The sequence below is a fragment of the Rhinopithecus roxellana genome, chromosome 14 (genome assembly GCF_007565055.1).
Source record: "Rhinopithecus roxellana isolate Shanxi Qingling chromosome 14, ASM756505v1, whole genome shotgun sequence".
NCBI classification, from domain to species: domain Eukaryota; kingdom Metazoa; phylum Chordata; class Mammalia; order Primates; family Cercopithecidae; genus Rhinopithecus; species Rhinopithecus roxellana.
In genome coordinates, this window is record NC_044562.1 from 34,649,193 (window position 1) to 34,677,106 (window position 27,914).

General features: G+C 36.1%; 1 protein-coding gene across 1 annotated transcript in view; it reads left to right on the forward strand.

The window, feature by feature from the left end:
• Window positions 1-27,914, forward strand: part of ABCA12 (ATP binding cassette subfamily A member 12) — a 215,645-nt gene that overhangs the window by 78,376 nt on the left and 109,355 nt on the right. Inside the window, exons 3-7 of the mRNA XM_010372163.2 lie at window positions 2,931-3,084; window positions 12,499-12,590; window positions 14,573-14,670; window positions 17,319-17,504; window positions 21,133-21,311. Of these exons, the coding sequence (XP_010370465.2) occupies window positions 2,931-3,084; window positions 12,499-12,590; window positions 14,573-14,670; window positions 17,319-17,504; window positions 21,133-21,311 (709 nt within the window). The remainder of the gene's footprint in view (window positions 1-2,930; window positions 3,085-12,498; window positions 12,591-14,572; window positions 14,671-17,318; window positions 17,505-21,132; window positions 21,312-27,914) is intronic.

Consider the following 27,914-nt stretch of genomic DNA (forward strand, 5'->3'; position numbering starts at 1 on the left):
GACAGAGCGAGACTCCGTCTCAAAAAAAAAAAAAAAAAAAGAAGAAAAGTTGATGTATATGAGAAAGTATATTATAGATGTCAAGGAAGGATGAATAACATAAGTAAATGTTACATGCCTAGCACAGTACATGGGATACAGTAGATATTTAATAAATCACTGTTGTCATTGTTGTTGCAACAGGCACCCTTACATTGATGAGGGTATAGGCCTTGATTAAAAGATTATGGTAAAATAAATAGTGCAAGCCATCCATGTTCTGCATGGCACTCTGTTAACTGAAACCTGTGCATGCCTGAATCAATTCCTCATTTGCATGATTCCATGTAACACGTTAAATATCCATTATCAAAAAACTGCAAAGAATAGACTGTCCGTATTTTAACACCATGGGAGTTTATTTTTAAAGAAACTCTGTGATGAATTTTCCTATAAATTAGGTTTTGTCCTCTGTAGATATCATACCAAAGAATGTGGTGGGTTAAATTCCTTCAAATTCCTCTCAAATCATTTGCAATTTGTAATGAATGCCAGGAAAGATAATTTGGATGTCACTGAAAGCTCTTCTTTCCATGACATCTTTTTCCTTCTTTCCCTCTCTTTGTATTGCAATATGGCTTTTCTTGAGTGTCTCATTTTTTCAGTACTGCCTGACTCAGCCACACCATCACGCTGATAAGTGGCATAGAGCAGAGGGGTCATCTGGTCATCTCTTTCTGTTGCCCTTCCATCTATCTTCCATTCAGATCAGTCACTGCATGTATTTGAGAGAGAGTAGGAATAAGCTCATTTGCAGTCCCACACCCTGAGTGAGAGGTTACAGCGGAGATCTGTGTGACAGAGTGGATTACCATGCATGGTGAACCTCCACTGCAGACTTTTAAAGGTCTTGCCATATGTAGTTCACTGTGGTAAAATTTTGTTGCAGAGGGATGACATGAAAAGCTAACAGGCAGTTTAGCAGCTACTCTCTATTTTATTCAGGGAATTGCATACGATGAAAACATTGGTGGGCAATCATTATTGGTTCACTGTGATTTTCACTTAGGTTTAACATTAGGAGAGGCACCAGTCTCTCTGGTGTCAAGGAGGGTCCACATGGAAGGAAGTAGTGAATAGTTTGATGGGCTTCAGTTCTCTCCAGTTTCTTCTGAGTTTTCGAATCTTTCATTCATACTGGCATTAATTTCTAAACTATTTGTTCTATAGTTACTGTGATAAATTACACCAAAATGAGTATCTTAAAACAGCACAAACTTATTATTTTACAGTTCTGGAGGTCAGAAGTCCAGAATTTGGTCTCAGCAAGCTAAAATCCAAGGTGTCGGCAGGGCTGCATTCCTTCTGGACCCTCTACAGGAAAAGCTGTCTTCTAGATTGTTCTGGTTAGAAGTTCTAGAGGCTCCCCACATTCCTTGACTTTCAGCTTTTTCTGCCATCTTTAAGGTCAACAGTATAGCATTATCCAATCTCTCTTTTTCCCTCTTTGCTTTGCTTCTGGCCAGCTTTCATATTTTCCCTTCTTTATTTTTTTCCCTCAGCACCTTCTTTATACAGACCTGTATTTAAGTTACTGGAATCAAATACCTATTTATTCTTTCTACTGGTAGATTAATGCATGGCCATGTTGCTCTTACCATTCTCTCTCTCTCTCTCTTTTTTCCCCACTTTTCTCCTTTCTCTTTAAAATGAAAACAGACCTGTACTGGCACTCTTTTTTTTTTTTTTTTAACACATTCATGAGGTGATCAAAGTTTTGCTTTTTAGCCTTAATTTTCCTAAACTTGCCTTTTTTGAAAGTTCATTGTCTGTGTAGTCCCCCAAAGGAAGAAACCTAGTGTTTTCATAGCAAACCTAATTGTGAAAAGATGTGTATTTCCCAGCTTGCCTATTGTCATGACTCATGTGTATGCCATCATCGTATTTTATAAAGCAAATGTTAAAGTTTACAAAACCCCTTACTATTAAAATTACTGTTTTGTATGACTTTAATTTTGGAGAAAATTTGCATTTTCATTCATACCATTCACTGTTGGTTTTTAAATTGGAAAAAGAAGTTGTGTATATAGGATAATTAAAATGTTAAATTTTAATGAGATCAAAAATAGCTCCTGGTTTTTGGAAGAATGGCTGCATTTATACCTACTTTGATTACAAAAGAAGACATGTAAATTGTGATAAAACATAGTTAATATACAGTCAAAAGGAAGAAAATAAAATGAAATACACTACCCAGGAAAAAAGCCATGAATCAAATTTTGGTGATACAATCTTTTGGATTTTTTAGTACACGTGTGTGTGTGTGCGTGTGTGTGTGTGTGTGTGTGTGCGTGTGTGTGTGTGCGTGTGTGTGTGTGCGTGTGTGTGTGTGCGTGTGTGTGTGTGTGCGTGTGTGTGTGTGTGCGTGTGTGCGTGTGTGTGTGTGTGTGCGCGCGTGTGTGTGTGTGTATTTTAAAAGATTAGGACTCTTCTGTTCATACTGTTTTCTGATCTGTTCTTTTAAACTAACAATGTGTGATAAATACTTTTTGTATTAATTGACAACATTTGTATTGGCTGCGTTGTGTTTTATCATGTGGATACACTGTGATTTATTTTTAAAACATTCTGGCAAATATTCTTGCAACTACTCATAAATATTTCTTAGAATAAATCCCAGGAAGGGAATTCATGGGGTAACCAGGCGTTTTTAAGTGTTTTTATACATATTAGCAAATCCAGAAAAGGGAAGTTAAACATAACACCCTCCAAGACTGCTCCTATTTAGTGGCGAATGTTAGTTGCAGAGTTGGGGCTCGGCTGGGGGACCTGGATAGTGGTAATCTAGGAGGTAACTTCACAAAGCAGAGTTGCTGCATTTATGTTCTTTCCCAGGGAAAGGTGCCATAGTGATGTAATGACTGCTTTTTTTTTTTTTCTTTTTATTTTAGGTTACCTCGCACCTCGAAACCTTCCTAGTACTGGATTCTTCCCGTTCCTGCAGACCCTACTATGTGACACAGACTCTAAATGCAAAGACACACCCTATGGCCCACAAGACCTGCTTCGTAGGAAAGGGATTGATGATGCATTATTTAAAGACAGGTGGGGGCACTTCTCAAGTGTGTTCAATTATTCTGAGAGATCAAACCTTGTTTCCTTATGAGATAAGCCAGGAAGCCATGCAAGCTTAGGTACACAATTTTGTTTTCTATGTCTATAAATGTGATGATCTAAATATGAAATAACAAAGTAGGTAGAAACTGTAATAACTGTGTTTATGTGAGATTGAGTACAATCTACTTTGGGTGGATGTCTCAAATTTGCTTTATAAGATGGGTGACTAAGGTAGTCCTCCTTTACATCCCTCAAAGATTCTCTATCCAACCTTAAATTATCAGTGACACATTGCCTGAGACTCATCACAAGCATAAGATGTCATAAGTGTAGGATAAGAGTCAGGGCCATCATCCTGGAAGAATGACATACTGGTACTACCCCTGTGTGATACTTTCAGATACAATAAAACCCAGGAAGTGCAAAAAAAGAAATTAAGGGTGCTTAAGTTCAAAGTAATAAAGTTAAAAGTATACGTAATTGAATGACAACCTTTAAATGAGGTTATTGCGTGTTCTACTGTAGGGTGTAAGGAGCAGTTGAAGAATGAATAGGGAATCTAAATCATTAACAACCCGACTTTACAACCTCAATTTTCCTTCCTGGGATTCTAAACCTAAAGAGACTCCCAGAAGCCCATCTGTCTTCAGAACTGAAAATAATATTGTAATCTTGAATCAACCAAGAACTAATTCTCTGTTAGAGATATTTTTTGAGTATCTCTCAAGAAAATATTATATTTATCTATAATCGTAGATATTTAGTTGCCAAACTTTAATGCTAAATTCCTTAGCATGTAGCACAATTTCTCCTTTAATACCATTCTCATGATTTTGGTCATCAAATAATATAGGTGATACTTTAAGAGCGTAACTGCAACCCGTTTAGCAAAAAATATAAACATATTAAGAACTGTCATGAGACACAACTTGGAACCCCTAATTGTTGGGTTGCTGATTCACACTGATTTTGTTGTTTCAATAATTAGGCTTGATGCTTAAAACAATCTGATGTCCATTAATTCATTCGTTAATCTATTTAAAAAATAGAGCAATAGACTGAGAGGCTTCCATGTGCCAGGCACCATTCTAAGCACTGGGATACAGAGGTGAATAAAACAATTTCTCTATTCTTTTGTTACTTGCGCTCTAAAGGAAGAGAGAGCAACAGCATGATCAAATAAATAAATAGCATAATTAATAATAATGAGTGTGCTAGTGAGAAAATAAAGTAGGTTAACAGGTAGAAATTGTAAAGTAGGGATTTACTAGAGTGTCAAAAGAAGGCCTCTGATAGAAGTGACATTTTGGTAGAGACCAACAAGGACAAGGAAAAACCAGCAGCAGCATATGAATATCTGGAAGAGAGTGTTGCATGCAGAGAAACAGCAAATGATCCTGAGGTGGGGACAAACCCAGCCATTTAGAAGAGCAGAAAGTCAGCTAATATGGTTGCAACACAGCAAGGGATGAGGAAAGGGATTCGGATATGTAGAAAAGGAACCTCAGAGACCAGAGCATGCAGAACCGATCATGAAAGAAAAGGTAAGGGGATTCGCGTTGTGTGTTTAGTATAAAGAGGAACCATCTGAAAGTTTTTAGCAGGGAAATGACATGACATGACACATTGTCTATGAGAACGGCACAGTTCTAGGCATATGCAAGTATGACCTCAATGAGCACCAGTGTGTAATTAATTCTGTAAGAAGACCACAGCCAGCTAGGGTCTATTCCCTCTTGTATAATCAGTTCAAAGGTGGGATGCAAAGAAAAATGGCATTCCTTCTTGTTCCAGTGTTGATGGTCTCTATGCTTGTCACTAAGTAAGTGATGAATTAGGAATAATGTATGCTGATGTTCTAGCAGGGGAGGGAAAACATTAAGTCAGTAACAATAATAGGAGATAGTACAATGAAGAGTGCCAGAGGGAAGCTGAAGCAAGGCACCCTCTATACTTAGAGCAGAAAGAGAGCTTTCAGCTGGGGTAATCCAGTAAATCTTCACAAAGAGGTTTACTTGAGATGGACATTTTGTGAACCAGGCATTAGAGGAGCTATGAGAAAAATTAATATCCATCATTTACAAACTGGATTACCATTTTACGAAGAACTAGAAGGGACATAATTAACCGTATCTAAGAAGTAGACAACTATAGTTCCCTCTAAAGAAGTATTTGTCTATCTAATTTTATAGAGAACCAAACTCATGGGGTTGCATGAGATGAGACACTGAGTTGGTTTTGGAAGGAGGATTAAAGTCCACGTTTATTTTTTCATCTGTTGATTATTCTCTAGATGGCTGATCATGTCTGCTTTACTTAGTTTTAGTCTAATCTCCAGGTATTTTGCCTAGCTCAAGTTGTATATTGCTGTATATTCACTGTTTTCTCTAAACTACTAAGTAATTGGAGTTTAATTTAGAAAATTATGTAAAATAATAAAATTGCATTAATGATATTTCCCATCATGCTATTAACTTTTATGCTTTATATAGCTGTGCAATGAAACTGGCATATATTTTACCAGATAAACAATTCCATTAAAATTGCTTCCCTTTAGTGAAGGAAGATTCACCAGCATAGCCTCATTAGGAATCAAAACCGTCTTCCTTTTCTGTTCTATAAGTGAGGGGAAAAAATGCCACCTTTGGTCTCATCAAAAGAGGCCTGCCATGTTTCTTTTAATAGAATGCTCTTCTGAAAGACATGATCACACTGCAGTCACTACTTGTTGGCCAGTCGCCAAGTGTTTTGATGTGATTTTTGCGTCTGGCACCAGCCTTCTGTCATTAAATTCATACTTCTCTAAGCATTAGCTTCAGGATGAGATGTTTAAAAAAAAATCCAACACTGTACTCAGCATTGACTCTAACTAGCTGTCTGAAAAAAGAGACAATTACATTTATGGTTTTCTTGCTCATTTGCACAACAGATGATCCAATATCACAGATCTTACCCTTTTCTTTCCTCCTTACACTACCTCTCAGAATCTATCAGCACAGTGGGAGACCCTGGCCGTGTGCCATTGCTCACACAGTTGGCGAATGGCAAAGATCGTTCCCCAGAGCGTACAGGGTCATTATTTGGAGAAGGGATTCAGCTTTCCTGCAGATCCTGGGGGCAATTGCCTCTGTGGATTTGCTCCCTATTTCTGTTGACACTCGTTCATGACCTGTGGCTTCTAAATTCGTACCTCGGCTCCTATTGTATGGCTCCTGAAGAACTTGAAAAAATATTTAATCAGAGTTTAGTCAGGTCAAATTTGAAAGTGCCAAGGCTTTGGTTTAATATTGAAAAATATGGATGAGCTTAGAAATAACCAAAAGATATTATTAGGAGTGTAAGATAACTGGAAGTAAAACAGATGTTTGCCTTCATTTGGTTATATAGATGAGAAAGGATGTAGAGGTCTCTTCTTGTATTAATATTAGATTAATTTATAACCACTTGGTAACCATTTTAGCTAAAATCAGCGTAAAAAGAAAGGGCAAAAAGAATTTAAGAGTTTTAAAACTTTCCTCTAGCTTGTGTTAGTATTACATTTTTGTTATTACATAGTTAAAACCACAAAGAGATACATGAATTAAAACATAATTACATGTAATTTAAACAGAGACATTGGTAATTATGAAATAAAATTGATGAAAGTAAAAAAAGAATGGTTAAAATTTTATTTATCAAAAAACAAAGTAGAAGAATGTCTTAATTATTATGTAAGCCCAACCATTCATTCAATAAGAACATATTAAATTCGTACAGCATGCTGGAGGCTATGCAAGTCTCTACAGATACAGAAATGAATGAGGCATATGTCTTGCCCTATATAAACTTACAGTTCAAGTGAGAAAGAGAGAAGTAGAGACAAGATAACAGGTAAACTGCTATGTAACATGGTAAATGTAATGAATGTCTGTTTAAGTCTCACTGTGCCCAGAATATTACACAACAAATGGTGAATAGTTTCACAGTTACCATAACACATTGTTTCTGCCTGAGGAATATGGATCTTACTGGAGAGTATATTAGTGAAGTGGAGATAGGTGTGGGTGGGCAGATGCTAGGAGAGTTCTTTCAGAGGCTTTTAAGAGTGTGGTCATGGAGAACAGACAGGGTGGTTGTTACCAGAATAGCAGAATGTATATTTGAGATAGGTCATGGAGAAAGAATGCCAAATTCAGCGAAAGGGAAAAATAGAGTCACTTGCATAGTTGTCTTACAGGAATAGGCCAATAGCTTTGCTACTGACTGTGATGGAGAGATTACACATTTCCTTGCAGTGTTGCCAAATTAATCTGCTTGTTTCATGGTTAGGTAGAACATAGTCTGCACAGTGTCATCTGAGAGATACAGTGGTGTTATCTCCTTCTCCTGATATTCTGTGTGTTGTTGGGACATGTAGGATACCCCCTAATCTGCCCATAATAATAGCCCAACAAATTTTGGAAATGTATTAGTTGGCCTCTACTCACTATATACTATAACTAACTCCAAAGTTTTTCCTAAGAATATAGAAAAACCCTAGGACACAGTAACATATTAAGACATTTCTAAATCTTAATGTTTTAACTGATACGGATTGTTGGATTATAACTGGGACAACTATGAGAGACATATGTTTTGAATGTGGACAGATATCCATAGCTGAAGTAAAGATGACCCTTAGGGAATGAGGGTCAGGATGAAATATGAATAATTAAAACAGATAAAATTTTCCTGTGGGTGACTTCTGTTTGGGATATCCAGGAAGGACAACTGCGTCAAATCACTGAGGGGGCCTCAAACCACTACAGTGTCCTTAGTCCTTATTTGCAGTTAAAAGTTAGTGATAAATGTCATCTGGAAGTGGGATCAGAACTAGACTTACAGCAAATCTCGTATGTTTCCAGGTGCCACTACATACCCATGTAATTCTAATTCTGGGGAAATGAGAAAAAATACATATGTAAATTTAACTAACCCTTAGAGACAAAAAAGAATGTCAGAATTTTCTTTCCAGGATTTGCCATATGTCCCTTGCCTGATAGGAATTCCTCTTATAGATGATGCCATGGCACACAGTACCACTTACACAGGTAGTGATGTTTCCTACTCATAGGAAAAAAACACCCAGTAGAAGTACATGCATTTTACCATTAAGACGATATATATAAATGTGACATTTCCTGAAAGTAACTATTGGTAGACATGTCTGAGAACAAGTAAAATCTATTCAGTGCTTAGCATTTTTTCCCCTCAGAATGATGGAATTCTCAAATCCAAAATGTTTCCCATATTGAGTTCTACTCCAAAATAGAGCCCTACAAATGTCACTGAGGCAGAATCTACATCTTCACCATCTTAGAGGAGAGGCCCTTAGCCATGCCCATGGTACTGTGCATGTGGCTGGGTCCAGTAAAAGTTAGTAAACTGATGCCATGGGCCACTTGGTGATTTGACTCAAGTTTTGTTGGTTCACCCAGAGGGTTGAATTTTCTGGAATCAGATGGGCCTATGTCCCAAATTCAGGGGACAGCTAAGTTTTGTGCAATACTTTCATATACTTCCCAGAGATATCCAGTATGAGACACAGTCTCTGAGACTTCCTTGGAGATATTTAGAGCTCCTGAATAGGACTTTTATCTCTCCTGATTTGATTTGGTCATGGGGACTGGAAATGGGGATGAGTTCAATAATTCCATTATCTATCATAGTCTAGTACAGGGTTTCTCAACCTTGATTCTCAACTACCGATAACTGGGACCAGATAATTCTTTGTTGTGTTGTACATTGTAGGATGTTTCAGCATCACCTCTAGCCTCTACTCACTAGATGCCAGTGACACTCCACGCACAGTTGTGACAATCAAATATGTCTCCAGACATTGTCAAATGTCCCCTGGGGTAGGGGGAATTATCCACACTTGAGAACCACTGGGCTAATAGAAGGCTGAAGGAAAAATTTTTCTGGTTGCAAGAGGCTTGCATTAAGGATGTGAGTAAGAATCTTGTTCTATAAGAAATACAAATGGGATAACTCAGATTTAGGGGTCCTGTCATGTGTTCCATTCCTCCTTTGTGCTTGTCCTTACTTAGCTATTCTCATTAATGTACCATAATCCCTGTGTTTTACTTGCCCATTATTTTACATATAATAAGAATGTAGTCAATGTTGGTGAGTTAATAAATGAATATGGTATGTACAATGTAAGATGATAACTTTGGGGCTATGGCTGGGTGTTTCCTTTTCTAAGAATCCTTGCAGAATCAGATATGCAACAATGGAGAGCAGGCCACAGCCATTTAAAAAAAGATGCTTTAGTGGTAAGTTGTTCCAAGTAATGTTCTTCATTATCAAGTATCCAGTGCTTGTCATGTGCTAAACATCCTACTATCTGCCAACACAGTACACTGTAGGCTTTTCTTAAGAACCTTACAGTCTAAAAAGGGGGAAATTGGTACACACTACTGGTGGAATATTTCTCTCATAAATAGATAAAGAAGTCACATAAACCCATAAAATGAGGAAGGGGTTATACAACTCTGGGTGAGGGGCTGTACCTCATTCCATATCACTAGTCAATACTTGTAGGTTCCAGATCTATAAAATAATGGGGTACATCCATTTGGATTCCGGAGCTTTTGAAGTTTCTACGATTCTGAAGGGATTACATCTAAAGTATGGGCCTCCAGCTCCCTACTGATGGTGAAGGTTGCATCTTTGCAACATCTTGTATAGGTACTCTGACCAAGAGCTAATATTGCTGAGTACCTATGATGACAGGGCCAAGAGAGACTCTTGGTACACACACCTCATATCATACAACAACCTTGCAAGGTAGGTGTTATCATTGCTAATTTGCTGATGAAGGAGACAATGGCTGGAATCTTTTAGAAAGAGAGAGCTGAAATTCCAAAGATATCTTCTAACTCTAAAGTACTTTCTGCCATACCCCAACAATATGGTCTCTTTTTATTTAATCAGCCATCAGATCTTATGGTCCTACACTATGTTAGATATCGGGAATATAAAGATAAATAAGACATGGTAGCTTTTCCCAAAGATGTCACAGTGGAAATAGAAAAAGTGGTGGGAATAGGTACAGATAGATATGACATAAGTGTGCACTAAGTGCTTGTGTGAAATAACGGGAAGGGTGCTATTTCTCAACTACTGTTATAAGAAGCATGTAGTGCTTTGTCTATAAGCATGATCCTGCTCATTAGAAACTTCAGGGAATGCCATTAACTCAGTAAGACCAGCTACTTTCTAGCCCTCTTTAAGTAGGTTAATCGGAAGTTAATAGAATTAATTGCCTTTGTTTGGGGGGAAGTAAGCTGTGTTTCACCTTACAGCATTAATTCATCTTTTTACGCACATACACTGTTGTACATTTATTTTGTGGTTTCAATTTTAAGAGTTTAAAGAAAACAGTTTTGATGTGCAATGGGAATAGACACATGCTATCACACCGCACCTTGTCAATGCGAAATGAAGCTGGAGAACATTTTCAGGAAAGGGGAACAGCAAAGCACACGTGCTATCCAACTCTCACTTCCAAAAAAAAAAAGACACATTAAGGCTATATAAAAGGATGTGGGCAACCATGTCACACTGGGCACTTCCTGGTGAGAGAAAAGCGCTGTTAGAATGGGAGCTGCTGTGGGTCCTTGTCTAGGAGCAGTCATTTTACTGGTGAGCAAGCTCAGAGGTGCAGAGCCAGCTGCTTGCTGGGAAGGGAATGAGTTTGTCTTTCCATGGTGTTTAAATGCTATTTGTAGGAGTAATTTTAGTTTTCTTATCTGAATGTGGGAAGATGAGTGAAGCGTCCTCTGTGGGGCAGATGCAGCTTTTGCTTCTCCAAGAGCACACTTTCTTAGTTTCCTGTTGCCTCTTCTTTCTTTTTTTTCCCACTTCCTCACCACCATTCATTATTCAGTCTATTTTCTCTTGCTCTTTCATTGCTCATTTTGATCTTTGTCATCCTCCCTTTCATTTTTGTTGCTGTCCCTAGTCCTTAAAATTTTTATGAAGGCAGTTTTTGCTTTTGTTTTCAAAATATGTTGATATTCAATAGTCCTCGTAGGATTGCAAGCCAAACTAAAAAAAGGTCGAGAGAAAAGTAAACTCGACTTTCTCAAACTTTCTAAAAATTCTTTTTGAGAAAAGGGAAAATGTTCAGGTCAGTTCTTATTTTTACCTGAACAGTTTTCCCATCCACATAGTCAGCATAAGGAATGTAAAAAGATTTAGGGGCATACAGTCAGGGTCATGAATAATTCAAATATATATTAAGAATGCAGAGCTTTTGGAGTGAAAAGTACATTTTATGGAGAATATTGGAAAAACACTAGGGAATGAAAACAAATGTCACTTCTTTTTCTTTTTCCAATTATAAATCACAAAGTACCCTAGAACCAGGATTCAGATCTTCTTTCTAAAACAGAAGTCAAATTGAACCACGGTAGTAAGCAGAATTTCTTGCTTTTCCATTATCTTTTTATAGCCATTGTTATGTACCTCAAGGTTTTTATAAATAACTTCATAAAATTCACCAACTTTTTGGAATTCTAAAAATTATTTGCATCCTGGCATTTAGACCGATTTTATTTTTGAAACATACATACTTATTTTAGGCACATGCTTTTTGATACATCCAGTTTTCAAGAAAATGTGATCATCTCCATTTTAATAATAAACTAAACAAAAAGTGAATTTTTAGAAAAGAGGGGGTTACTAATTGTGGGAAGGCCCAGCAATGTTTTCTTCCAAAACCTAGTATGATCATGTTGTATGGGGATTCCTGGCACCATAATGTAATTATTACTGCCTTGACACATTCAGTGCAATGGAAAATTTATTTTAATGTTATTCTTGTTATACCTGGTGCCATCTGTGATGACATCAACCATAATTCCTGGCACATAGTGGGTATTCAATAAATGACCTTTTTCTTCTTCCTTGAATCTGTGTTGAAAATCTTTAAAAGGCCATCTATAATTTAACATAGAAAACTTATTTTTCTTTTAATGTTGACAAACAAGCAGACCTTTCTTTCAGTCCCCAAAGCACTCTTGGATTCTCATTTATTTGGGATTTACCAACTTTTTAAAAGAAAAATATACATCATACATATTTTAAGTATTTATCTCTAATGTCTTTTTAAATGTCCTTTCTATAAGATTAAAGTAAAAATAACTATTTTAAACATCATCTAGGCCATTTTCTCTGAATAAAAATATACTTTGTAAGAGACCTTATATATTCATTGGTGTGTGGTTAGGTGAATTCTTCCATTAAAATCCTGGAAACTATATTAAATATTTGAAAGTCCTCAGACAGCCCTGGAATCTGCCACATAATACATTGCTGTAACTAACTAAAATTAATGTGGGAGAAGTTATAGAGTTCTTGCTTTTTCTTCTCTAGTGAGATTCTGAGAAAGTCATCCAACCTGGATAAGGACAGCAATTTATCATTCCAGAGCACCCAAGTTCCAGAAAGAAGGCATGCATCACTAGGTAAGCTATTTTCTTCTGTAGCGTTTAGAACAAGCCTTGTGGAACAGTAAAGGTCTAATCTTTGAAAGGTTTATACTTTAAACTTTTCAAACAAAGATGGAATGCTTAGAATATCCCTGAGAGATCTAAATGTTCCTTATGGTTGCCTGAGTATGGCGGTGCAATTACGCAAAGGTGTCGAGAATAATTAGAAATTAAGTTCTTACTGAAATACCCTACAGGAGCAAAAGCCTACATGTTGAGAATTGCACCATTTCCCAGAACTGACTCTAGACTCTTTCCCTGTCTGCAATGAGATGATGCGGGGATGGGTTAGAAAGCCCATTAATAAAAATTATTGGAAACAATCTCAGAGGTTTGTCCAGATTTTCCATTTTACAGATGAAAAATATGAGGCTCCGCAAAGTTAGGCGCTGTGTCTATAGCCATACAGCAGAGCTGGCATTAGAAGGACTTGCAGGCCAGTACTCTTTCAGCTGTATGCTTCTTCCTCACACTTAATGCTCAGTATCACAGTGTGACTGTGGACTTGCTTCACATCTGGGCCAGTAGCTCTCAAATTTTCATGTGCAGAGAATCTTCCTGAGTTACTCCCTCAAAACCTGCATTCCTGAGCCTTAGGCACGAGTGATTCAATTCCAAGTGGACTTGAGAAACACTGATTAGAAGCCACATGTTAAAAAAAAATAAATGCTTTAAACAGCACGACCGGCTCACATTCATTTGACAAATATTTATTAAGTCCCTAATACTAACCAGCCACTGTCTTAGGGGCTGGGGATATATTAGTGAACAAAACAAGATTCCTGTATGTCGAAATATGGCTGGTGCTCTGGATAAAAAGGGAGTTTCTTTAAAAAGGTCGTGGGATATTTAAGACTTTGTGATATTAAATAACATTCCAATGCAAGTTGATGGAGCAAGTAAAAAAAAAAAAAAAAGTCCCATGTTAATGTAGTAGGAACATGGTGATGAATGGTTTTGAGGAGTTAATGTTCTGTTATGAATGATCTGTGGGTGTTTGGCTGAGTAGGTTAAAGCACCATAGAAATAAGGTTATAATGTTATGGTCTAGTAAGTTTTGCTTTGCTTGGTAGCCACAGATTATGTTTCTCACTCTGGCCAGTTATCTCACAAATATATTCCATAGTCTAAAGGAATCAGATGGCAAATTCTTCAGTCCCATGGGTACTAAAATAAAGCCTAGGCCCTACTGATGATGAGTCACTGGTACCATTGAATATTAAGATTCTTTGCTCTGAGGATGACAAAAGACTTCTGTATTAAATTTATAAAAGTCAATATACTGGCTTAATGAACATCCATGTTATAGATATGAATGTAGTCTTCTAGCTAATGCTCCAAACCCAGAAAACTCTGCTACATCATAAATAAACAATACTAGATGAAGACGCATTGGGAATTACTTAATTAGAGTATACTGTAGTCCAGGCTAATTGCTTTATCCCATTTATTTGATCTAAAATATTATTCAGAAACCACTTGGAGGAGAGAATTTATGATTCTAAGCAGATTTCAGTGTCCCAATTGGATAATTAAAAGAAAAGACCATTATCACCAGATGTGCATTGGCAGATCCTTTGAACAGATGTTGGATATGATGGATCTGTGGAGCTAGTGTAGGTACCTCAAATCCTCCAGGCCTGCACAGAAATGATTCGGTTTATTGGGCAATAATATTGGTGATGAAGTTTAATGTCACAGACTGGAATGAAAGTAAATGACATCTAAATGATTGGAAAAAAAAATAAGAACAGACCAAAGCCATCACAATTTTATATGAAAAGAAAAACTCATGGAATTTGCCATTTTTCCAGTATGAAATGTTCATGGAAGAGGCACATTTGAGCACATCCTTGCTACAGTGTATATGAGGTCACAAGTGATGTTTATGGATTCTCATGCAGTCCTGTGCATTTGTGTGTGTTTGGAATGTCAATCTGTTCCTTCTTTGATTACAGCCACAGTATTTCCCAGTCCAAGTTCTGATTTGGAAAGTCCTGGAACATATACTTTCAATGGCAGTCAAGTGCTCGCACGAATTCTTGGCTCGGAAAAGGTAACTTGATTCAGTTTTGTAATGAGAAGAGTGATTCAACATAGGCCTTTTAGGTTAATAGAAGGATCTCTCAAATAGCAAGATGTTTGGAGCACCTTTCCTATTTAGAGTAATATCTTAGGCAACTTCTTAGGAACTCTTCAATAAACAGCTTAATTTTAAGACATTCTGAATTCCTGAAGATCTTCAGTATTTATTTACTTCCCTGTTAAGTCCCTTAATTGAACTTAAAGTTTTCATTTAATAAGAAATTAGGGTGGCATTATATGTGATGTTTTAATTTTCTGAAACAGGAAAGAAAAAAAGACCAAATGAAGTTATAATGCTCTTCGAATTTGTTGCCTCATCCATACTAATCAACTCTTTGGAAAAATTAGAGCTAAAGAAAATATTGCCCCGAAGTAGGAAAATCCTTTTTCTTAGCATATTTTAGAGAGCTTACCTATGGATTTCTCTGTTTCCTAGAGACCATCCACTTTAAGATTTCCCAGATTGCAAGACAATGAACATAATTTCTATCAGAGGTGTGAACTGGCAGCCTCTGAGCTAAATATATGTGTGAGTGTGTGTACGGAGATTTTAAAACATTGAATGTACATGCCTTTAAGCAGAACAAGTGCTCTTTGTAACTACAATCCCCACTTCTCCTTATTGTCTTTCATCTGGCCAGATTCATATATTTAAGTTATTTGGCTGGTCCCATAGGTATTTAAGTCTTGTTTTATGTGCTCTTTAGAAATGAAAAGACATCATTCTCAACATTTGGCATTAGAGATACTATTCTCTCTCTCTCTCTCCCACTTACCTTTCTTCTCTCCTTCCCCATATCATCTATACACACACACACACACAAACATTTTTAATAATATATCTATGTCTTATATAGCAACCATTTGTTTTATCTGATCATGAGACATGTCTTTAAAGTTTATTAACATTCCAATAACCATAACCACTGCTACTGAATATGTCTTTGTTAGTTATACTTAAATTAACACTCTGTATAACTGAGGCATCTCAATAAACTGAGTTACATAAATGAGTCAAAGGCCAGCACAAAAGTGGACTCCAGGAAATGGCATCACACTCATCAACTCTGCCCATGCTGGCCCAAATAGAGGACTTTTCAATCTGTCCAAAATAGACATTGAAAGTCTAGTTTACATAATAGTTGAGGTTTCTAATGTTTTTTGTCTGGCATAGAAGTCTCTCAATATGCCCAGTTAATTCCAGTCTGAAGCTTCCCCCAATCAAGTACAGTGTATAAATTAGAGAACGTTATTCTATTCCATTCTAATTCTTACATATTGGTTCCTAGAAGTAGACAGTCTTGCACTGGATCAGATAAATTCTTTAATATCTAGAAGAGCAATGCTATTCTCCAAAATGCTACTTTATCGTATTGAAACTCCCAAGTTCTCTTTCTCATGTGGAATAAAATTTCAGAATTTTGTGAGGCAGCACAGAGCTATATATCCAGGGGAGATAAGCCAAAAATGAAATTTCTATGTATGGATACATATTTTTAGAGTAGTTGGAGCAGGGAAGAGATGTAAAAATTAGGATGACATATTGATGCCTGTGTCAGCAATCTCTCTGATTCCTCTTTCTTTCTCTTTACTGCTTTCTGCAACACTTGCAAGAATGAGTAGAGAAATCATTTTGGGGTGAGTTTATGTGGACAGTTAGGGGAGAGATATGGATGAATGACTAGAAGGCCTAACACTTATAGTACATCCCAGATAAATGGATTCTGTCTTGTTCCATTACTTGTAGAATTTGAGTCACTAGAAGGTAGCGTGTATATTTTGTAATATACACTTAAGAGGAGGATGAAATTGGCCTCACCTCACGGAGTAATAAGAATTAATTATTAAGATGGACCTCTGAAGTCTGACAACAAACTATTATCAGCTCTGTAAATATCTAAACAACTTAATAATGGTAAATATGATCAATATTATTGGTAAAATACCGCTACATCGTGACTGGCCTGAATTATGAATATATAGGGAGATTATGATGATTCCATTATGAAAATGATTTCCAGTGACTACTTTTAGTAGTTATGCCTGCTATTATATATTTTCATATATGTTTTCCTTTTTCTTTCTATATATAAGACTTACATGGAAGAATTGCTTTGCAAATGAAGCAATCTATATTTGTACACTTCTGTAAATAAACACTGTTCATCCTAGGAATAGACCTCGAAGCTCCTTCTGTTGGAAATCTTCCAAGGATCACAACCAGTTTCCCATGAGTGTCATGAAGAGTTAGGGCACCTGAGTTTCTGCTGCTCAATGTTCAGAAAAAATGAATAAGATTTTTATGCATGAAGATTTTTGTAAGCAAAGACTCTGTACATTGAGGTTTTCTAGTCAGAGACAAGAAATGAGTTCAGTCAAATAAATCATATATAAATCATTTAAATAATAACAATGACAAGAATTTACCACATTCATGCATTCACTCTACAAGTTCTCATGGGTAAATTATATGTTCTTTATTGTTATTTTAATAGCTGCTATAATGGAGGACCTCAAAATGGCTATTTTGAAGACAGCTTAGATTACTTGAAGACTAGAATATTTGAACATCTACAATTAATAACATTCATATTTTACTCTTTTCACACATGCTTTTAGCTGTTAAAGCAAAATTCAACTTCAGAAGATATACGAAGAGAACTGTGTGATAGCTATCCAGGATACATTGTGGATGATGCCTTCTCTTGGACCTTTCTAGGAAGAAATATTTTTAACAAATTTTGCCTTTCTAACATGACCCTTTTAGAGTCTTCTCTCCAAGAACTAAACAAACAGTTCTCCCAGGTGAGTGTAGATCTTTGATGTACAAAGTGACTCAACATGAATTAAAGGGCAATTCTATAGCCCATGTAGACTGGGAAATGCTGACTCGCATAGACTCTGCACACAAAGTTTAATCTTAAGTAGTATTACATATTTAATGTGAAAGGTTGAAATGATTTCAATGCTAAACCAAAAATATTACATTATGGTTAATGTGGACACACCTTTTAAATAAAATATGGCTTTGCTCTACAGTAGATGAAGTTTGATTGTTTTCTCTGAGATCTTTAGGTGAGATTACTCAGGCTATGATACAAGTTTAATAATTAAATTATCACAGTCATATAACTGTCAGAATTTAGAATAATGGGTAAAATCTTTTTATTTTTCTCACTGACTTCAAACCTAGCTTGAAAAGCTAGTTTTTCTTTAACTGTGAATTTTCAAAAACTTTTGTTTTAGGTTCAGGGGCACATATTGCAGGTTTGTTATATAAGTAAATTCATGTCACAGTGGTTTGTTCTCTAGATTATTTTGTCACCCAGGTACTAAGCCTAGTACTCAGTAGTTATTTTTTCTGATCCTCACCCTCATCCCACTCTTCACCCTCAAGTAAGTCCCAGTGTCTGTTGTTCCCCTCTTTGTGTCCATGTGTTCTCATCATGTAGCTCCCACTTATAAGTGAGAAAACGCAGTATTTCGTTTTCTGTTCCTGCATAGTTTGCTAAGGATAATGGCCTCCAGCTCCATCCATTTGCCTGCAAAGGACATCATATTGTTGTTTGTTATGGTTGCATAGCATTCCGTGATGTACGTGTACCACATTTTCTTTCTCCAATCTGCCACTGATGGGCATTGAGGTTGATTCCGTGTCTTTGTTTTTGTTTTGTTTTGCTTTTTGTTTTTTCTGAGACACAGCTTCACTCTGTCACCCAGGCTGGAGGGCAATGGTGCTATCTCAGCTCACTGAAACCTCCGCCTCCCAGGTTCAAGTGATTCTTGTGCCTCAGCCTCCCAAGTAGCTGGGACTACAGGCACAGGCCACCACATCCAGCTAATTTTTTTTTTTTTTTTTTTTGTATTATTAGTAGAGATAAGGTTTTGTCATGTTGGCCAGGCTCGTCTCAAACTCCTGACCTCAAGTGACCCACCTGCCTCGGCCTCCCAAAGTGCGGGGATTACAGACGTGAGCCACTGTACCTGGCCAAGTCTATGTCTTTGTTATTGTGTGACTAGTGCTGCAGTGAACATACGTGTGCATGTCTTTATAGTAGAATAATTTATATTCTGCTGGGTGTATATCCAGTAATGGGATTTCTGGATTGAATGTTTTTAGGTCTTTGAGGAATCACCACACTGTTTTCCACAATGTTGAAATGAATTTATACTCCCAGTAACAGTGTTTAAGTGTTCCCTTTCTCTGTAACCTCACCAGCATCTGTTATTTTTTGACTTTTTAATAGCCGTTCTGACTGGTGTGAGATGGCATTTCATTGTGGTTTTGATTTGCATTTCTCTAATGATCAGTTATATTGAGCTTTTTTTCATATGCTTGTTGGCTGTAGGTATGTCTTCTTTTGAAAAGCATCTGTTCATGTCCTTTGCCTACTTTTAGCGGAGTTGTTCTTTTTTTTCTTTAGACTTTTTTCAGATGCATAGTTTTCAAAAATGTTCTCCCATTCCGTAGGCTGTCTGTTTATTCTGTTGATGGTTTCTTTGCTGTGCAGAAGCTCTTAAGTTTAATTAGATCCCATTTGTCAATTTTTGCTTTTGTTTTGATTGCTTTTGGCATCTTTGTCATAAAATATTTACCATTTCCTGTGTCTAGAATTGTGTTGCCTAGGTTATCTTCCAGAGTTTTTATAATTTGGGGCTTTACATTTAAGTCTTTAATCAAACTTCAGTTGAATTTTGCATATGGTTGTAAGCAAGGGGTCTGGTTTCATTCTTCCACATATGGCTAGCCAGTTATCCCAATGTCATTTATTGAGTAGGGAGTTCTTTCCCCATGGCTTGTTTTTGTCACCTTTGTTGAAGATCAGATGGTTGTAGGTGTGTAGCCCTATTTCTGGGTTTGTTATTCTGTTCCATTGGTCTATGTGTCTGTTTTTGTACCAGTACCATGCTGTTTTGGTTACTGTAGCCCTGTAGTATAGTTTGAAGTTAGGTAACATGATTCCTCCAGCAAGAAGTTAAATTTTGATAAAACAATATATCCCTCTCACCAAAATATTATACATTAGAACCAAGAACACTCTACTATGGAGTGTTTGCATACATTAGCCTTTAAAAAACTTAATTTAATGTTAAGTTCCAGGATACATGTGTAGGATGTGCAGGTTTGCTGCATAGGTAAATGTGTGTCATGGTGGTTTGCTGCACCTGTCAACCCATCACCTAGGTATTAAGCCAAGCATGCATTAGCTATTTATCTGGATGTTTTCCTTTCCCCTACCCACCTCTGACAAGCCCCAAGGTGTGTTGTTCCCCTCTGTGTGTCCATGTATTCTCATTGTTCAGCTCCCACTTACAACTGAGAACATGTGGTGTTTGGTTTTTTGTTCCTGTGTTAGTTTGCTGAGGATAATGGCTTCCAGCTACATACATGTCCCTGCAAAGGACATGATCTCATTCCTTTTTTCTGGCTGCATAGTATTCCATGGTGTATAGTATCATATTTTCTTTCTCCAATCTATCATTGATGGGCATTTGGGTTGATTTCATGTCTTTGCTATTATGAATAGTGCATACACTGGCCTTAAACAACAATGGTAAAAATGGACACCAATAATCTACATTTAATGAAACCCCACATACAATGAGAGATCATAAAAAAGTTCAAAATTCTCTTGAAATTTTATAGATATAAATAAATGAAATATGTCCATATCTAGTATTTTCCCCTTGATTTTTTGAATTTTTATTGTAATTTCTTTTAAGTACAGAATGCTTAAATAACCCTTTAGTAATCTGAGTTTTCCAAAGTAACCCAATTAGAGGTATGGTTATAATAATCCCCAATCCAATGTAAAGCACTTATGATATATTTTTTAACAAAATGGCAGTCATGTAGAATAGAGTATGTGGTTAAAAAAAAAAAAAAGACATTATTCAAAATCACATAGCATTAAGTATGTGTAATTGTAATAGTAAACACTTTCCTGAATTTTATATATATATATATACACACACACATATATATAAATCTATCTATATCTCTACTAATCTGTATATTAGTTTTAGGAGTACTCCACGCAAACAATATAATATCTAGTAATAAGTATAGGGAAGATATATCTGCAACTCCTAAACCAAGTCCTAAGAAAAAAACATTACTCAAAGCTAATTTTATGTTAGGAACTTAATTTTAATTTTGAAATATATAATTTGAAATATTTTATATAAATACGGCTTTCTTAACCAAACTTTATGCCAATTTCTGGAGCTACAGGGAAAAGATCCAATTATGTTTAAGAACATTAGAAATAGTTGCTGGTTTTCCAAATAAAAGATTGGCTTCAAACTGAGTGAAGATCTAAAAGAATTGCTTATGTGAAAATCAGATTTTTGATGCTTTTAAAAACAGCAAACCACGTGATTACGAATGTTAAAGTCTCATTTTACTCTGTTTGTGGTTTTATATTTTAAGCTATCCAGTGACCCCAACAATCAGAAGATAGTGTTTCAGGAAATAGTCAGAGTGCTGTCTTTCTTCTCACAAGTGCAAGAGCAGAAAGCTGTGTGGCAGCTTCTCTCTAGTTTTCCAAATGTGTTTCAGAATGACACGTCACTAAGCAATCTATTTGATGTTCTTCGAAAGGCAAACAGGTAAGAAAATATAAGAATTAAATGTAATATTAGTGTTCACAAAGAAGTCTTTAAAAAAATGTTACCTATGATGATTACTGTTAGGTGGGTTATTTAAAAACAGAACAAATAATCCTTCAGCCTCTTATTGCAGATTTTAGCAACAAAGGTGAGTGTATTAGTTAAACAAAGAAGAAACACACACTGTGGTCATCAAGGTTATGGAAGCATCCATGAGGAACTGATCCTAACTGTTGCATTGTTACTGAGTATCACAGAGCTTCTAAGAATGAGGTGTACAGCAGGACCAATGGTATATTGCAGCACTGACTCCAGCTCATTCAGGGACAACCTGAGCTCTATGCATCGAGCATTTAAACTATCCAGGAATAAAATATCTCAGTGAGTTTTGTTTGGTACCATCCAATAAAAAACAACCATTTTGGTAAGAGTTTTGTTCCTAGTCACCTCAAAGAGGTTGTTTTCCCTCACGTGTAGTCAGCTTAGAAATGACTTTTCCAAGCCTGCATATCAGTTAGCCTTGGTATATAGGTTATAAAGATTTTCAAATCTTTGCAGGAGAAACCCCTTTAAAGGTTACTTTATTTGGAAAAGAGATCTGGGCATGGCCAGTATTTAGAGTTTAATGGACAGTACTTTGGTTTTGATTGCCGTGTATAGCTAATTTGAAAATATGCCTTAAAAATCCAACTACTGCATCAATGATGTTCGATTATTAAGTGCCTATTACATGCTAGACATGTTACCAAGCCGTTTGTACACATTATCACATTGAATCTTACAACAAACAGTATTTATTTTATAAATTAGGTAACAGTCATAAAAATTAAGTATTTGCAGATCATGCATCTTGAAGGGTTTGCAACTAGGTTTTCTAACTCCAGAACCCAGGCTGCCTCTCTTATATGTCACTAATAGCATGATGTAGTCTATTTTATATGTCTAAAGCATCAGACGAGATTGTTTTTTACTTTCGGAATGCTTTTAAGAGCTTATATCTGTTCAAAGACCTTATAATAAGTCCTTGTATTGATACAGTAATCTCATTTGATTCTCAGAATAGTGCTTTGAGCTGGAGACAACAGGTTCCCATTTTACAGAAGAGGAGACAAATCCTTATGGAGGTCAAATGGCTTCCCCAAGGTTCTACAGTTAGTATGTGGCAAAGCCAGGACCTAAACTCAAAGAATTAGAATCCCAGTCCTATACTGTTTCCATGGTAACACACCATAACTGGAATACAGAAGAAGCAAGATTTACGAAGTTTGATTCTCTATGTTAACCCTCATTTTATCTCTTAGGGAAATTTTCACTCACTCAGAATTTTGACATTTGATCCTTTTCCTCCTATTTATCTTCTGTCTTAGGAAGCAAACAGGTGAATCTGTAAAAGGAGAAAAGGAGAAGGGGAATTGTATGACTTGTATAGTGTAGCAGTGAAAAGAGTCAAAATAATATTCAGACCACAAATAAGATATCACTACACAATCACTGGAATGGGTAAAATGTTAAAAGATGTATAATTCCAAGTGTTGGCAAGAACGCAGAGCAATTGAAGTGGTCATATATTACCAGTTAGCATGGAAAACAACACAATCATTTGGAAAATAGTGTGACAGCTTCTAATGAAGTTAAACAGTAGATCCATATGAGGCTGCATTCTACTCTTGGGTATTTATCCAAGAAAATGAAAATATACACCCATACGAAAACTTGTATGCTAATGTTTATTTCTTGATAATAGCTAAAAGTTGAGCTGGGTAATCAAATATCTATAAACAAAATGGCAAAACAAATGTGGTTTGTTCATATAATTCATATATTAAAATGCAACACAGCAATAAAAATAAGCAGATTATTGAGTCACAGAAGGTAAATAAGTTTCATTAATATTATGCTGGCAAAAACATCAAAACAAAAAATATATACTGTGTATGTAGATAGTGTATCCTATTTATAGAAGGTTCTAGAATTGACACAATCTATAGTGTTAGAAATCAGATCAGTGAATTCAGGAGCAACTTCATGAGAAATATTTTCTGGGGTGATTGAAATGTTTGTATCTTAATTGGCATGGTGGTTACATGTATGTGTATTTGTCAAAACTTATAATTTCACTTTGTACCTCGTAAGTTTATACAATTAAAAATTATCACTTTACAACTTTAAAAAACTCATTGAATTGTACACCTAACATAGGTGCATCTTATTGTATTTAAATTATACTTCAATGAAATTTGATTAAAAAATCAACAACAACAAAAAGACAAAAATTCCACAAAATAATATTTAGCAAAAGGCAGAAGGACTAAAAATACTCTAGGCATTATTTTTTTTTAATTTATTTTTTATTATACTTTAAGTTCTAGGGTACATGTGCACAACATGCAGGTTTGTTACATATGTATACATGTGCCATGTTGGTGTGCTGCACCTATTCACTCGTCATTTACATTAGGTATATCTCCTAATGCTATCTCTCCCCGCTCCCCCCACCCCACAACAGGCCCCGGTGTGTGATGTTCCCCTTCCTGTGTCCAAGTGTCCTCATTGTTCAATTCCCACCCATGAGTGAGTGCATGCAGTGTTTGGTTTTCTGTTCTTGCAATAGTTTGCTGAGAATGATGGTTTCCAGCTGCATCCATGTCCCTACAAAGGACTTGAACTCATCCTTTTTTATGGCTGCATAGTATTCCATGGTGTATATGTGCCACATATTCTTAATTCAGTCTGTCATTGATGGACATTTGGATTGGTTCCAAGTCTTTGCTATTGTGAATAGTCTAGGCATTATTTTGGTGGAGCAAATTACACTGGTAAAAACATTGTGCTGTGGCTATTTTATTTTAACAACCTCTAATCCAAGTGCTGCAGCTATTTTAATTCCCTTTAAATTTTAAAATATAATTATTGCATATTTTGGCACTATGCAATAGAGTATGTTGTCAAGTAATGATTATAAATGTAAAAGAGTCTGCATAATAATGAAAATAGCTTATTAATAAATGAAAATAGCTTATTAATAAATAACTTCAACCTTAGGAGCAAAACAAACAAACAAACAATGTAATTTAAAATGGACAAAAGATCTGAATAGATACTTCTTAAAATAACACATATAAACAGCCAACAGGTGTATTTTTAAAATGCTCAACATCACTCATCATCAGGGAAATGAAAATCAAAATCAAAACTATAATGAGATATCGTCTAACTGCAGTTAGAATGGCTATTATCAAAAAGACAAAAACAATAACAGATGCTGGTAGCATACAGAGAAAGGGAAACTCTTGCACACTCTTGGTGGGAATGTAAAGTGAAATAGCCATTGTGGAAAATAATATGGAGGTTCCTCAACAAATTAAACATGCACAGAAAGACAAATACTACATAATCTCATTTTTATGTGGAGCCTAAAAAAGTTGATCTCATAGAAGTAGAATGTAGAATAATGGTTACCAGAGGCTGGGTGAAAGGGGAGGATGAGGGAAGGTTGATCAAGGGGTAGAAAGTTACAATTAGATAGGAGTAGCTGGGACTACAGGCAAGTGCCACCATGCCCGGCTAATTTTAGTATTTTTAGTAGAGACGGGTTTTCACCATAGACCAGGCTGGTCTCAAACTCCTGACCTTGTGATCTGCCTGCCTTGGCCTCCCAAAGTGTTGGGATTACAGGCGTGAGCCACAGCACCTGGCCTATTTTGTATTCTTTTCTTAAATTTTTGATCTTAAATTTTCTTTCATTCAGCAGTATTTCTTTTCATTTTTAACTGACAAAAATTGTATATATTTGTGGCATACGACATGTTGTAATATATATGTACATTGTGGAATGGCTAAGTCAAGCTATTTAACATATACATTTCTTTCATATACTTATTTTTTTGTGAGAACACTTGAAATCTACTAGCTTAACAATTCTTTTTGTATGTAATATACTTTTATTTACATAAACAGGCCTTAGGGCTGGATTTGGCCTGCAGGTTCCATGGGTTAGTAAGTGCAGCAAACCATCATGGTACACGTATACCTATGTAACAAACCTGCATGTTCTGCACATGTATTCATGCCCACCCACCCTTTTTTTTTTTTTTTTTTAGAAGAAATAAAAAAAGATTTGGGACACATAACATTTTGTTTGTTTGTTTGTTTTTTGAGATGGTGTCTCCTTCTGTTGCCCAGTATGGAGTGCAGTGGCGTGATCTCAGCTCACTGCAACCTCCACCTCCTGGATTCAAGCAGTTCTCCTGCCTCAGCCTCCCAAGTAGCTGGGATTACAGGCACGTGCCACCACACCCAGCTAATATTTTCATTTGTTTGGTAGAGACGGGGTTTCACCACGTTGGCCAAGCTGATCTTGAACTCCTGACCTCAGGTGATCCGTCCATCTTGGCCTCCCAAAGTGCTGGGATTACAGGTGTGAGCCACCGTGCACAGCCAACATTTTGTGTTCTTACCAATAGCATGGAAGGTTTGGATTTCTTCATATCTTTGCCAATACTTTTTGTCTTTTTAAAAATTTAATAATATGCATCCTGACAGCTGTGCAATGATATTGAGATTTTGATTTGCATTTCTCTGATGATTGAACATTTTTTTCATATGTCTATTGGCTATTTATATGTTTTCTTTGGAGAAATATTTATTCAAGTCCTTAGTCCATTTTAAAATTGGGTTTATTTATTTATGTATTTATGTATTTACTATTGAGCTGTAGAAGGTCTTTATATATTCTGGAAATTAACTCTTTATCAGATAAATGGTTTCCAAATATTTTCTACCATTGTATAGGTTGCCTTTTTTATTTTATTTTATTTTATTTTATTTTATTTTATTTTTTTTTTGAGACGGAGTCTTGCTCTGTCGCCCGGGCTGGAGTGCAGTGGCCGGATCTCAGCTTACTGCAAGCTCTGCCTCCTGGGTTTACGCCATTCTCCTGCCTCAGCCTCCCCAGTAGCTGGGACTATAGGCGCCCGCCACCTCACCCGGCTACTTTTTTGTATTTTTTAGTAGAGACGGGGTTTTACCATGTTAGCCAGGATGGTCTCGATCTCCTGACCTCGTGATCTGCCCGTCTCGGCCTCCCAAAGTGCTGGGATTATAGGCTTGAGCCACCGCGCCCGGCCAAGGTTGCCTTTTTGATAGAATAGCATCTGACTTTTATTTAGTCAGAACAACTCTTTTCGGGGTGGTCCAGTAATTTATATACTTGATCTTTGTAACACGATAGCCCCTAGTTAATGTGGCTTTTGAGCACGTGAAATGTGCTAGTGTATCTAAGCAACTGAATGTGTAATGTTACTAACTTTGATTAATTTAAATTTTAAAAACTGATACTTGATTCAGTTATTGTAATACTTTTTAGTATGTTTAGAATGGCTTAGGTATGTGAATCTACTTTTTCACCTGTAAATTTAATGAAATCTAAATACAGATTAAGACTTTTCAATTAAAATTTGGCATCTGCATTGAGATGCCCCATTAGTTTGGAGATGTAGTACAGTAAAAGACCTACATTCTTTCATTAGTAATTTTTATATTTATTAAATATTGAAATGCTAATATTTTGGATGTATGGAGTTAAAATATATCATTAAAGTTAATTTAGTCTGTTTAACTTTTTTAATGTGATTACTAGAAAATTCTCAATTAAATACATGGCTTGGATTATATTTCAGTATAAACCATTTTTTAAAGTCAGCTGTTTATTGTTATGATTAAGCTGATATTGTCACTAAAAGTCATAATTTTCTCACAAATGATTGTGTTTTATCACAACATTATGGTCTCATTGGTTTATCTTAGTCTTTGTTGAACAAGTAATAGAGACAAATGGACCCCACAGGAATTTTTATTATTTCTCCAGCATTTGGTTTACATTGTAAATTGTATATAAACCAACCACCAAAATCAGATTATATAATGTTAAAGTTAAGACAGTAATTAGCAGAAATGAGCAATCTCAAAAGTCGAGAAAAACATATGATAGGACACACAGGATTGTTGCCTTACTGAGATGAAGGTTATGCTGAGACATAAATCACAAAAAGTCTTTTTAAAAATTACCTTTACTCAGAGGGCAACTTGTTTTTGATGATGTTTTGTTTTGATGATTTCCATTTTTATATGATGAAGAGAAGAAAAATAACCTATAAAGTAAAATAAATATCAAGTATCAATGGTTTAAGGGATTTCAGAGAAGATGGGAGTCCAGGTGTCATTATTTATTAAGTTACATTTTGTTAGATAAAGATGAATGAAGTCTACTGACATTTAATTAATAATGTTAATGATAAGAATGCCGAAAGATTTAATGAGATTGTCAAATGTTCAGTCTTTGAAGATGTTACTTTGGGACAATAGGTCAGGTGAGTTAGGCAGAGGGTCAGGCTTGAAGGCCGGCCAAGACTTACGCCCTGAGACAGTCTAACTGGTCTCTGTGGTTGCTAGGGTTTGGAAGTAACCCAACACCTGAGAACCAGGAGATTCTTGGGGCAAACACAAAAATGCCTGAGGTATCACCAGTCATGTATACAGAGCAGAGATGAGAAAAATACAGCCATGTCTCTGTGGCCAACTGTTTGGAACACAGCTGGGTGATAA